Source organism: Xenopus laevis, chromosome 9_10S (genome assembly GCF_017654675.1).
Source record: "Xenopus laevis strain J_2021 chromosome 9_10S, Xenopus_laevis_v10.1, whole genome shotgun sequence".
Taxonomy (NCBI): domain Eukaryota; kingdom Metazoa; phylum Chordata; class Amphibia; order Anura; family Pipidae; genus Xenopus; species Xenopus laevis.
The window spans coordinates 15361042-15375429 of NC_054388.1; the positions used below are offsets into that span (position 1 = coordinate 15361042).

Consider the following 14388-nt stretch of genomic DNA (forward strand, 5'->3'; position numbering starts at 1 on the left):
CAGGAGTTCACACAGTAGTTGTGGGTCATTAAGTCAACGGCACGAGCATGAGATTCAATGATAACTACAACCTACCTAAGGCATATTTAAGTGAGACTTCATGAAGAAAGTGAAGCGTCTGCTCACTGTGCAAGTGCCCCCCCAGGACAGAAAAGAAATGGGCAGTTACCTCATTATGGTGATTTACATATGGAAACTCTACAAGGTCCTGCAGCTGGGAGCTCTCACACAGAACCACTATGAGATGCCGTAAACAGTCCCGTTGCCTGAAAGATGAAAATATAATTATTAAACAGCAAGATTGACTCTAGCATTAAAGGCAGGGTCCCTTGGCCAACCCTCCTCTCCTACCCAAATGGAACATGCTCTTCCACTAATGCAAAACTTTACTGGGCTTTATATGGTGCTACAATGTTTACATTTTCCTGATTATCCGGGTATTGTTCTGGCTGGGCTGAAACTCCACTTGGACAAAAACTTCCTTGGCCTGTGTATGCAGTCTAAGGACGAGCACAATAAAAAAGCCCATGTCTGATCTGATAGGTGGGCAATAGTGAGCAAACTGGACAAAGATCTGCTTCTTTGGTAAACTGGCAAAAGGAGAGGATAATGTATAACTATTTGGATTTACAATGCATGTTATGCAACTAGACTTAAAGTGAACTTGTCACGGGAGTCGTACCTGCGAGGATCTGGGATTTGAGTTAATGCGTCGTATGCTTGGCTGTTGTGTCCCAAGTCATGCTTGAAAATCCAAATCCTTAATGCTGCCTTAAAATAAAGGATAATTTTAAAGGATTAATTATATTTTAGTTGGGATCAAGTACAAGCTATTGTACTGTTGTATTGTTACAGAGAAATAGGGAATCATTTTTAAAATTTTGGCTTATTTGGATAAAATGGAGTCTATGGGACACAGCCTTTCCGTAATTTCAATCTCCTAAAATGAAGAGCAAGATGCCCCATAAAGATGCTTACCAGTAGGTTTTACCGCTGCGGGCTGCAGTTCAGGGAAAAATAATTAGCAGGTACCAGCGATACAGAGGAATCGAGTGACTTCTTCATCTGGCTCTGTAGTTTCCGAGGACTGAGGGGTCGGCTGTTAGTGTGGCTAAAGGGAAAGCAAAGAGGGGTTCGGCTTCAGAATATCTTCTCTTCCGCAGGCTATGTCTCCTGCACTCAGCGCCGTGCCCAGATAGAGAGGCCAAACAGCAGCAGCATGTCCAGCGGCAGCCCCCACAGCCTCCTTCACATGCTGTCAGTAGCCAGGGAGGAGAAATCAAACACTGCAGCATGGATGGTCGCCGTGTCGCCTGTTTTGAAGAGGACAGGAAGTGGAGTTTCGGTAAGTTATTTCTTAATAAAGGCTTTGCTGTTTTAAAGTTTAATTTGTCTTGATGTTTATTTTTCATTGTATACTAACGAATTTTTAAAAAAATTTTTTTGATGTTACTGGTCCTTTAAATAGATAAAACTTATGACACTCACCCCAAAGAACACACTCACCAGAACATGTGACTGAAAGTAACCTGCACCAAAAAACAGATAAATAATTGCCAATACGTATACAATCAGTAATTGATTTACACCAAATAGTAACACATAGTTAAAACAACTTTAAAACCCAAGTAACCAAACAGACTTCTGCAGAAACAAAATCATAGCAGTTGCAACATCATAGCAGATTTGTAACATTTTAACAGCAAGTTACCCTTGATTCAAAAAACAATTCAAAGGGCAAAACTCATTTGGGTTCTGGTGGGTGTGTTCTTTGGGGTAAGTGTCATAAGTTTTATCTATTTAAGGAATACCTTTGGTACTGTGAACAGGGTCTTGAGAAAGCTCTTAGAGAAAGACCGAAACGTCGACCAGTTCTGTTTTTTAAAAGTATTTAAATAAAATGTGGACATTTTAACTATTTAAATCCCTGTGTGCACCTGACTTCATAGATTGATTGATAACACAGCCTCTTAAGGTAGCACCTGGGTCCTGCAATTTATGTATGGAGTGCGCTCGAAATATGGATTCTGGATATTTTATATATATATATATATATATATATATATATATATATATATATATATATATATATATATATATATATATATCTATATATCTATATATCTATATATCTATATATATAAGACCAGCAGCTCCGGGTGTCTCTCCAGGTGGTTCATTGATTTTATATATATATATATATATATATATATGCACTATTACCAGATTTTTAGTTACTTCGGGTGCGTTGGTCAATTTCCGTTGTACAGCAAAATAGATGGACTCGCACACCATTTTACAGTGAATAAAACAGTGTTATTTTATTCTTGATTGCATTTCCAACGTTTCGCCCCCCATTAGGGCCTTTATCAAGTATACAGTGCATGTTAACAAGTGACTACTTATATACTATTTAAAATTGGCGCCAAGTATGACGTCATAGACAGTGCTAGACATTCCAGAACAAACTTACACTGTACATATTTAAAGTGCAGTACCTATATTCCACCACAAGATGCCAGTGCTGTGCAAGTGCTTGAAGTGCTCGTAAATGTGTTACAAAAGTGTCCATTCGACTAAGTCTTTTTCCATAGGCCTGCAAATTTGTACAAAAGATAGATACTTAGTTTCACCTTGACAGAATTACATTCACAATGTTACAACAAATGCCATTCAAGCTATAAGGCAATTTAGTATTATTTTCTTTATGAATCTCAATCACATCATTCTGTCTCAGTGTGTCCGTATGAGAGTTAGGAGTCAGGTAAGAAAACAGCTTAACACCAGTTGTCCGTTAAGTCCCTTAGGACTTACGCAATCTAGCTCATGGAACCAAAAAGCCTCTCTTCTTAGTAAGGTATTGTCAAAATTTCCACCTCTCACCCTAGCTGGTACTTGTTCAATGGGCATGCACCTGAAAGCCGCTGGACTTTGCTTTGCTTCCGCCCAATGTTTGGCCACTAACTGTTGGGATATGTCTTGTTTTTTATTTTTGGCCTTAATTTCTCTATCAGGGTCAAACGCTGCCCTGATACTGGCCCTGTGCATTCCAATGCGTTCCTTGAGCATCCTGACTGTTTTACCACAGTAAATAAGTCTGCACGGGCATTTAATCATATAGACCACCATTGTAGATGAACAAGTCATTGCTTTATTTCATATGTTTTACCTGTCCTAGGATGTGAAAACTGATTGCCCAGAATCAGACTGCTGCACATAATGCAGCCACTGCACTTAAAGACCCCTGGACGCTGGACCAAAAAATGCTGTATGGGTGGACTAGCATAATTATCAGTAGGATCAGATGGACTCAAAATATCTTTTAGAGATTTCCCTCTTTGATAACTAAACCTTGGTTGGTACGGCAGCTTTTTGCAAACATTCTCATCACTTGCTACTAATGGCCAGTGTTTGAGTACACATTTACGTATAAAGTCTGAACCTTCACCGTATTGACTTACATAATAAATTTGATTCTCATTCGAGTTCCCTTTTCTTGGGGTTCGTACGGTGTGTGTTGGAGTCAGTTGTTGCGTGCTGCCCCCTAGGTCAAGATCTAGTGCCCATTTGTGTCAAGGACCAGTTCAGGAGGATAGCCCCTTAACAAGAACTTATTGGCCATGATATTTAAATCCTCCTCCCGTTTATCTTTCTCACTGGTTATACGTATCACTCTAAGCATTTGTGACTTAGGTAGAGAGTTCAATAAATGCTTTGGATGGCAACTCTGATAATGTAGAATGGTATTTCTATCTGTGGGTTTCACATATAGACAGGTCTCTAATTTAGTGGCTCCTTTATAAATTTTCACATCCAAAAATTCAATGCTATTTGCATTATAATTAAGTGTGAATTTCACCGGATTGTTTAAATAATTTAAATGGCTCACCATGTGTTCCAAATCTGTAATGGGACCTGTACAAACATAGAAGATATCATCAATATAGCGCCTGTGGAAGGCGCCATATTTTTTGAATGAAGGACGGTTTAGTATGCATTCATTTTCATACACATGCATAAAAGAATTTGCGTAAGCTGGAGCCACTTTAATTCCCATTGCTGTCCCCGTGCGTTGTATAAAGTATTGCTTCTCGAATTTGAGGTAGTTTTTATAAAGAATAAACCGCAACAGGGACAGCAAAAATTCACAAGGGGGCCCCTTATAGCACTGATTCTCATTAATCATCATGGAAACCGCTTCAATGCCACCCTCATGTGGGATACAAGTGTAAAGACTTTGCACATCCATTGTTACTAGAACAAAATTAGTCACCGGTATATCAATACTTCTGACTACAAAAAATGATTTGTATCCTTCAGATAGCTCCCAATCTGCTGTATACATGGCTGGAGGAGGTAATCGACAAATTCTGCAATATTCTCATTTAACGAACCATTGGATGAAATAATTGGTCGTCCTGGTGGGGCATGGACGAATGAACACTTTTGTAACACATTTACGAGCACTTCAAGCACTTGCACAGCACTGGCATCTTGTGGTGGAATATAGGTACTGCACTTTAAATATGTACAATGTTGTAAGCTTGTTCTGGAATGTCTAGCACTGTCTATGACATCATACTTGGCGCCAATTTTAAATGGTATATAAGTAGTCACTTGTTAACATGCACTGTATCCTTGATAAAGGCCCTAATAGGGGCCGAAACGTTGGAAATGCAATCAAGAATAAAATAACACTGTTTTATTCACTGTAAAATGGTGTGCGAGTCCATCTATATATATATACAAAACCACGTATTGAAGGAACCAGCACTCCCATATAAAACTTCAATTGTTTATTGTGTTGTACCAATGTCCAACGTTTCGGTCCTTGTTAGGACCTTTCTCCTGTACATACTGTAACTGGATCTAAATTGGTACAACACAATAAACAATTGAAGTTTTATATGGGAGTGCTGGTTCCTTGAATACGTGGTTATATATATTTTAACCGTGAGGTTGTAGGACATACATCTATGTATGTATCTATGTATGTAGGACATACATCTGATGCATGTAGAAGATGCCCTCACAGTACTGGTGCACATACACCATTTCATCCACCTCCATTAACGGGTAGGGACTAGCAATGCGCTGTTGAATGTTTATAATCCTTTGACCTAACCCAACCTGTGCCTTTCTCAGGCCACAATATGGATTTATATACCTGGGCAGCCACTTCTCCTACATCATCAGCAGGGGCAGGGAAAGCACAAGTATATAAACAACCATTGTATAACTAGTGGGAAAACAATGATCTCCACTTACTTTCTAGAATGAAAAAGATCTCATTGGGCATCTCCACCTCATCAAACATCTGCATGATATAAGGGTGATCCAACTGGTTCATCACTTGGATTTCATTTAAAGGCATCTCCTAAACACAAATAAAGAGACATGGTAAGATACTGTAAAGACCCAGATAATCCTTACATTTTTGTAGGCCTAGGTTCCCTGGTTCTCACTTTTTGGCTTCTTCTCTATAAGTCTGACTTATAGACTGCATCCCACAGTCACACCCCAATAAGTAGCTCTGAACCCCACATGTACATCTGATCCTTTTATCCAATTCTTACACTTCCCCTGATGTTTTGGAGGAGAAATAAGTACTTTTACGGAGAACAGATTCCCATGAAATGCATGACTTTTCCCTGGATATTGTCATTCACAAAAATGCCATTAACCTTCCTGGTTTCCCCATCATAGCAGGGATGGACGGACAGCCAATTTTACTCACTATGCACATTTACACCTTCAAAACTATGTAACTGATTAAAATTCTTATTGAAAGATTCTCAACACATTTTGCATTTACACAATGAGGTGCAGACTATTTGTGGCACACAGTTGACGCCACTATCCACCAATATATCATGTCCTGCATGTAAAGGCTTTCAGTCCTTATGTCCCTGCATTCCTCAGGATTAGGGTTCTGGCACATGAGGGTTGAGCAAACCTGGTCCTACATAAGAACAACATTGATAATATTCCAATTATATGGAAAGGGTCTAGGGATATACTGTACTTAAATATATTTATTTCAGGCTTCAGTTTGTATAATAGTGGAATCATATTAACATCTGTAACAGATCCAGTTTTCTTGATCTCGTCCTTGAGGGCAGGAATAACTGGGATTCAAAAGAGGCTCTGGCAGAGAATCCCAAACAACCCCCCACAGTCCCACTAAATAGCAACTGTCTATGGAACCTGAGGGTAATAACTTCACAAATTATAGCTATACACCGTTTATGCATATTTATATAAATCTAGCAATCACCATCCAAAATAGCTAGGAAACATATATAACCATTCTCTCAGATTTTTCCAAGGATACGCTCCACCTTTGATTAAGGAGAAGGAGTTTGAGGGATGGCTGATAAAGCGAGAAATCAGGCTATGGGAACAAACTGACTTGTTAGGTTTGGATTCCAATATCAAGAGAGAGTCCACCACTGTCGGTAATCATATTTTAATAGACAAAATCAACAATAAAATATCTTTTAGGGTGGTGGCAGACGGGGAGATTAATCAACCAGCGACAAATCTTCTCTACTGCTGGCGACTAATCTCTCCAAATGCTTTCGTATTTACAAAGTCACCTGAAGTTGTCTGTCAAGGAAACTTCGGAAATATCAAGCGATTTGTATGCTATCCCACTGGTGATTCGTATTCTTGCCAGCATGAAGGCATTTCGGGGAGATTAATCATCCACTGTAAAGAAGATTTGTCTCTGGGCGACTAATCTCCCTGTCTGCCTCACCCCTTCAACAGAAATGAGATACAGGTATGAGATCCGTTATCTGGAAACCAGTTATCCAGAAAGCTCCATATTACAGAATGGCCATCTCCCATAGACTCCATTTTATCCAAATAATTCAAAGTTTTAAAAATGATTTCCTTTTTCTCTGTAATAATAAAACAGTTCCTTGTACTTGATCTCAACTAAAATATATAATTAATCCTAATTGGATGCAAAACCAGCCTAATGGATTTATTTAATGGTTTTTCATGATTTTCTAATAGACTTAAGGTATGAAGATCCAAATTACAGAAAGATCCCTTATCTGGAAAGCCCCAGGTCCCAAGCATTCTGGATATCAGGTCCCATAGCTGTACAGATAATACCATCTTCTGCATCGCGTTTAATCCACATTGCCAGCGGGAAGGCATTTCGTAGAGATTAGTTGCCCCCAGTAGAGAAGATTTGTCGCTGGCTAATCTCCCCGTCTGCCTCCACCCTTAAACAGAAATGAGATACAAATTCTGTAATCCCATTTTCTGTATCGCTTTTAATCCACATTATAGAGAGATCCAATCCTGCTTAGCTAGGTATTGAGTATTTTATCTACAGTTATTCCTGGACACTAACCCTAGGGCAGAGGTGCCCAAAAGGTAGATCAGGATCTATTAGTAGACCTTTAGCTGGGACCTTTAGCCTTATAAGAAAGGGCCACCTAAATATACCAGTAAATCCTAAAGGTAAGTCCTCTGTCAAAAGAAACACTGCATTTCTTTCCTTCTATTGTGTACACATGGATTTCTGTATCAGACTTCCTGCCTTCAGCTTAAACCTCCTTGCCCCGGGCAAGAGCATGCTCAGTTTGCTCCTCTCTCCCCCCCCCCGCCCTCCCTTCTCTGCTCTAATCTGAGCCCAGAGCTATAAGTGAGCAGGGAGAGACTCAGGCAGGAAGTGATGTCACACCAAGCTAATACTGCAGCTGCTATCCTAAACAAACAGAGAGCTTCTAAATAAATAAATAAATATATATATATATATATATATATATATATATATATATATATATATATATATATATATATATATATATATATATATATATATAGCATTCTAGCTTGCACTATTGCAGCTAATCTATTGGCAATAAAATGCCTCCGTAGCTATCCATCTCCTTTAAGATTACCTGAGAAATATTGTTTGTTAAATAAAGCAATATACATTTTCCCATAAATCAGTATTTATGTATTTTTCATGGAACAGAATGCTAACAATGCTTTTATGGATGTAGAAGTATGGGCACTCCTGCCCTAGGGTATCATTGAAGAAATTCTAATACACGAGGATAGAGACCTTCTTGTGAGCTTGTTCAGATGTGGGGGGAAAAAGAGATGCATTTACTGACCATAAAAATAATTATTTCTCCTCCAAAACAACAGAGGAAGTGTTAGAGCTGAAAGTAAGGATCACATTTACATGGGGGGGTTCTGAGCTACTTACTGGCATACGACCATGGGTCGCAGTATATGAGTCAGACTAAAAGTGAGATATAGGGAACATAGGTCTAAAAGAGTGATAAATTGTATGGTTTCTCAAAACATACAGTATATGTTAGGGTAAAAATGCAGATTCATTCATATAGACTTCTTTTTGGTTTTACTTTGCCACTATTTTTCCTCATCATCCTTATCCTTACCCGATCTTTACTGCTGAGAACTTTCACCACAAGGTTCAGGCCAGTAGACTTTGTGCAGAGATGAACTTCTCCAAAGAGCCCCCTGGCACACAAACAAAAACTGATTATTTCCAGGGATTTGGGCAGAATGGGAGAGAATATGTGTGGAATAGTAAGGCATCACATGGAAATATAATTACTACTTGGCCCAATTCTACCTACCTAGAATAATTCCAGGGACCTTAGATTGTAAATTCACTGGAACAGGGACAGATGGGAATGTGATAGGGACCTTGGATTGTAAATTTACAGGGTGAGGAACTGATAGGATTGTGATAGGGATTTTCGATTATAAGCTTCACTGGGACAGGGACCTTAGATTGTAAACTCTCAGGGGCAGGGATTGATGGTAATTTAATAGAGGGCATAGATTGTAAGCTCATTGGGGCAGGGTAGATGGGTTATGTGATAAGGGCCTTAGACTGAAAGCTCCACTAGGCATGGACTGATGGGAATGGAATAGGTACCTTAGATTGTAAGCTCACTGGTGCAGGGAGAGATGCAAATGTGATAGGGACCTAGAATTACTACATTACTGGGGCAGAGGGTCCTTAAATTGTAAGTGCCAATGGGCAGAGATAAGTGGGAATGTGATAGGGAACTTATAGATTGTAAACTCCACTGGGCAGGGACTAGTGGGAATGTGATAGGGACCATGGATTGCAAGCTCCACTAGGCATAGACTAATGGGAATGAGATAGGGGCCTTCAATTGTAAGCTTTTTGGGATAAGGACCGATGGGAATGTTATGCAGACTATAGATTGTAAGCTCCACTGGACAAGGACTAGTGGGAATGTGACAGGGAATTAGACTGTAAACTCCACGGGGGCAGGGGCTGATGGAAATGTGACAGTGATTTCAAATTGTAAACTTCACTGGGGCAGGGACAGGAAGAAATGTATACTTGCCAAAATGTACATTTCCCTCCTGTATTTCTACTGCTTCTGCTACTAGTAGGACAGTGGAGAAAAAAAAAAGCTTTAATAGTTTATCACCCTATTTGCGTACTGTGATAAAGTTACCTCTCTGTGAATTTTATATCCATCACTGGTGTGTCCTGTGTTTTCCTGCCCCCACTAGGACTGGGAGAGGCTGTTAGTTGTGTTCTCTGGATCTGCTCTTCCACCGTGTCCTTACAAGGCAGTAGAGGGGTCGAAGTAGAGGGACGGTTCAGCCCTCAGTGTTAGTACCCCCAATTTCTTGGCTTCATGGTCTTGAGTGCTGTTGGTCCTGTAAAGCCTTCCTCCTCTGTTTGACTGGACTGGCTGGAAGGAAACACAGTGTATTTTAACCAAACTGTTGCCATGTTAAACACAGTTACTTTTAGATACCCATTATTTGTATTCAATTTGGAGTGGATAGCCTCCTATACATAACTAGTGACTTCCTGGACCTACTACAGTAGGGGGGCATAACTACCTGTATCTAGTAGAACTGTGTCTAGTAATCAAGGGAATAGTATTAACTGGTTGCCCTGAGGAGAGACAATGCATTGGATTATCACAAGTTGCACCTGCCCTGGCTATGTGATTTATATAATCCCTACCCTCCCTCTCATGTTTACCAGACATAGTCCATGTTCAGAGGATTCCACCTTGGTTGTTTAGAGCTTGTGAATTCAATTTGTGATTGGCACTGTCACTATGGCACCTCCCCCATAGATCTGGGACTCTCAGAGCTCAGAGAAATGTGATCCCGGGGGGGGGGGGAGAGGAGCAGAAGGAACCAAAATTCATGTATAAAAACCAACATATCAGCCTTGCCTTATACACCAGATATGCAACATGGGGGGTTTCTAGGCCAAACCAAAGAGCACAGGTAGCATTTCAAGAAAATCTCTTCATTTAAAGCAGGGCATTTGAATCTGGCATTTGAATCTGTAGGTGTTGATCCAAAACTGGGTTTAGGGTGGGTAACCATGACCCCCCAAAATAAAGTGAGATTTTCTTTTTGCAGTAGATCATGGTACCTATAGGGACATTGACATACCTCCCAACATTTTGGAAGTAAAAAGAGGGATATAAATTTTTTTTTTTTAGATTGGATTCGGTTAGACTGTTCGATCACTATGCTTCCGTCCAATGAAGCCAATAACACATGGGAAAAGGAGTGATGAATTCCAGTCAAACGCAGTGGGTTGCTGCAAAACCAGTGCTTTTATTTAACACAATAAAAGCACTGGTTTTGCAGCAACCCAATGCGTTTGACTGGAATTCATCACTCCTTTTCCCATGTGTTCATTTTACAAAGTTTGGCAGGTTATAAAAGTTTGAAAATATTTCTCCTTATCTAAACTGTTAAAATTACTTATTTTCTTATCTCAAAATTGTTACAAAGTATCTTAGTTGCACCTGTTAGCTGTACTGGCCTCTCTGGCAAAAGCCAATTAAGTTAGAAACTTTGTTTCTTTTTCTGGCTGTTCAGTGCAGAGAAAAGAGGGACTTTCCAGTACAAATGAGGGACCTCAGGTTGAGCTGTCAAAAGAGGCACTGTCCCTCTGAAAAAGGGACAGTTGGGAGGTATGCATTGATAATTATTTCTAGGAATCTTGACTCCTAAAAATTTTCAGGATTATAGGCATCCTATTCAAAAAGGTTAAAGGACTTTATTGTTTTACTGAAGGATCTGTACTGAAGCAGGTGCCTAGTGTAGACAGTAGGGATGCACCGAATCCAGGATTCGGTTTGGGATTCAGCCAGAGCAGGTTCTAAAAATATATATATAAAAATAAGAAAGAGTGAGCGACACCTTCCTTACAATAGTAAGGCCTATAGACAAGCTGCTTAGAGTATCATGTGGGGAGGCCACTTCTGGTAGAAAAGAGGCTGCTTAGAGTTGCTTAGTCTTTTTCACACACTCTCAGCACAGGAACAGGAAGAAGAGAACATGTGACCAGCTGCTGTCCCTAGCTTAAGGTGACAGCGCAATATATTACAATTAGTATCCCCCAGTCAGTTACTTGCCCAACCTGGGAGGGGCAGTGGCAGGAAAATTGACGTCTTGTACTTTCAAGCAGAAACTACAGAACTACTCTCGTTCTTGAATCTGCATACAAGGTTTGCCCCAAGCTGGTAGCAACCTCACTTCTTGGGCTAATTGTGCCCCAGAGCTTGACGTTCTATTTCACAGGTAGTGACCTTTCCAAGCAGAAAGTTGGCACCAAACCATCAAGTTCCCAGGGATGACACCTCCTCTGCTTTATATGCCCCAGATGAATTGTGTGGGGGGACCCCAATAACCCTACAGTGCACTGGCTGCTGCCAACACTGCCCCCAAAATTAATAATTGAGCAAACAGAGTTTATATCAAATTAAGTGGCATATTAAAGAATCTTACCAAACTGGTATATATATTTAAGTCAATTTTGTCATTTTACATCTCTTGCCTTGAACCACCATTTCGTGATGGTCTTTGTGCTGCCTCAGAGATCACCTGACCAGAAATACTACAACTCTAACAAGAAGTGTGGAAGCAAAAGACAGAACTCTGTCTGTTAATTGTGACCTAAGAAGTATAGCTTGTTTGGTATGTTTATGTGCACCGTGAATCATACGATCCCAGGAGACGGGCCCTTAATTTTTGAAATGGCCGTTTTCTATTTATGATTACCCAATGGCACATACTACTAAAAAAATATATTATTATGAAAATTGTTTATTTACATGAAGAAGGGTTTAACATGAGCGGTTTTATGCAATAAAAAATACCTTGTTTGAGGGGTATAGTTTTCCTTTAACTGGGCCTTGGTACCTTCTGTTCAGGTATAAGAGCAGGACTATGCAATTCTCTCAAAGTTTGGTACATAATAGAAAGGCATGTGGGCTGAATTCAAGGTCATTCATTAGGTTATCTGCATCTTAGGGAGGTATGGAAGATATGTCATATATAAGGCATTCCCCTACTTCACTATGGGGTTCTGCAACTATAGAAACACACAAGCTGCAAATCAATGAATACACCAAGCTAACCAAGTATTGAATACCAATATTCGTGTACATAGCATCAAGTATTGGGGTTAGCATGAAAAACCAGCGCTAAATCAGCTTCCATCCTCTGCAAGATGACATTTTGAAGTCAGAATACCCTATCTCTTCTCATTTACATAAATACAATGGAAACAAGAGGCACTACTGTGCAGCACTACTGAAAGCCACACTAGAGGCTACATGTGCAATTGACTGGTGGAAGGAACCCAAGACAAAAGTTGAGCAGGCAATTGATAAACTTTACATTTCCACAGTTTATTACAGGGCATAATAAAAACATAAGTATTCACATACAGGGAGACCTAAAAACAGGCCCCTCCAGGCCATATAATATAGTATTCACATAACCCCCCCAATGAGCAGATCTTTGCCCGGATTCATGCCACTATTTAAAGGACACTTGTTTGTACAATAGACTGTATGGTCCAGGGCATGAATAGTTAACCACCACCCGAAATCTGGATTTGCCTTAGTACAGGGAGCACATCAGCACTTAAACCTGTCCGAGAAGTTAGGGGATGTGGGGACAGTAAGTGGGACGTCACTGGCTTTAACTTTCACAGCTTTGAACTTCCTGATAGGCTGTGCCTTGTGCACGTGAAACACAGGAGAGAAAAAAAAATTGTTTACTATTTGTGTACAGTTCATACCATGTGCCCCCCGCAGCAGTCAGTGCAGTTCATTCTTTATGGGTGTGTTGGGTACCAATGAGCACAAGGTTAGTGGTTCATGGACAAATCAGAATTCACATGAGTTGGTTTAAACAAGGCCATTGGATGGCAAACCATTCCCACACCTAACAAAGTATTGTCTTACCCTGCCTCTGTAGCATGCACAGTTATGCACTTACCAGCTCTTGCCTCAGCTGATTGATCTCTTCCCTTTCTTCCTCTTCCCGAGCTTTCATCTCTGCCAAGCACTTCTCAACCTCCTGGTGCTCCTTGGCCCTTTTTGCTGTAGCCAGCTCAAAGCCTTCTTGAATCATGGAACCAGAAAGGCTATCTACTTTTAAAAAAGAGAGACAGACTGCTCAGAGTTCCTCCTCAGGAATAGAATACCATGGTATCAACAGGAGCAAATACACACTGGGATTCATCCTGCTCACTATATTGTTGCCGCTACAGTCCACTGTACAATGGAAGACAGGCTCTCCTTGTATTAAATCCACCAGTAAATATAGGAGGATTGCATGTCCAGCGCAGTAAGGACAGTTCTAGTGGGTAGGCAAGGAGCTCAAAGCCGTCTTGAATCATGGAACCAGAAAGGCTATCTACATTTAAAAAAGAGAGAAAGATGCAGCTGGAACATGGGCAAGCAGTCAATGGCTATGATAGGAAACGCTCATAACAAGACAGATCAATGCCATGCTGTGGTCAACTCCAAAGTTACAAATCTAAATTTTTAGCCACATGGTAAAATACTGCTCCTCCAACGTATGAACTATACAGAGGCATGACCAGCACCATCATACCAACCAGTGAGCCTGCCCACCTTAAATGGGTACTGGCCCAGAATACATAGTATTGCAAGATGCAACCATGGAGGATGTTCAGATTCACAATTTAGCTTAGGAAAGCCACACTTTTTCCTGATAGTCTGTTAAAGGAGACATTTTATACAAATCTTTTAAAATAATACCCCCTTCAGTGCAAAGTGCAGTGATGCAAAAACAACCTTAAAAAAGAAAAACCCCTCTGAAAAACCATTATGTAAGAGCAGATGAGATACTCTAGGTTGAAATGAAGAATGGAAGTGTCTATTCTCCCACAGTATTCCCTCACCTTTTCTTTATTTTGTTTCACTGTTCTCTCTTTGTTATCTACCTCTCACTCTGATCCAGTTCACTTTTCCCTTTCTGTGCCGTTGGATTTTTTTCTCATGCACCCCTGCCCTCCCTTATTGACAACAAAGATAGAAGAGGCCTATAATG

The 14388-nt window shown here is 40.2% G+C and overlaps 1 protein-coding gene and 1 long non-coding RNA gene across 22 annotated transcripts in view; both read right to left on the minus strand.

Annotated features, from left to right (window-relative positions):
* LOC121398894 overlaps positions 1-9597 on the minus strand; it is a 93175-nt gene extending 83578 nt beyond the window's left edge. For 16 of the 19 annotated variants that reach the window (XR_005964594.1, XR_005964590.1, XR_005964593.1 and 13 more), the window contains exons 1-6: positions 9495-9588; positions 8433-8514; positions 5269-5377; positions 979-1313; positions 683-771; positions 170-266 (exon numbers count right to left, since the gene is read on the minus strand). This is a non-coding gene — a long non-coding RNA (uncharacterized LOC121398894). Of the gene's footprint in view, positions 1-169; positions 267-682; positions 772-978; positions 1314-2498; positions 3507-5268; positions 5378-8432; positions 8515-9494 lie in introns of those variants that run through there. The other 3 variants (XR_005964584.1, XR_005964591.1, XR_005964585.1) reach the window with 3 other exon arrangements.
* Positions 9598-13321: 3724 nt separating this feature from the next.
* The window catches only part of LOC121398884 (targeting protein for Xklp2-B-like), a 100772-nt gene continuing 99705 nt past the window's right edge, over positions 13322-14388 (minus strand). The window contains exons 11-12 of one of the 3 annotated variants that reach the window (XM_041578440.1): positions 13545-13728; positions 13322-13460 (exon numbers count right to left, since the gene is read on the minus strand). In XM_041578440.1, coding sequence (XP_041434374.1) covers positions 13577-13728 — 152 coding nt within the window. In that variant the 3' untranslated portion in view covers positions 13322-13460; positions 13545-13576. The other 2 variants (XM_041578439.1, XM_041578438.1) reach the window with 2 other exon arrangements.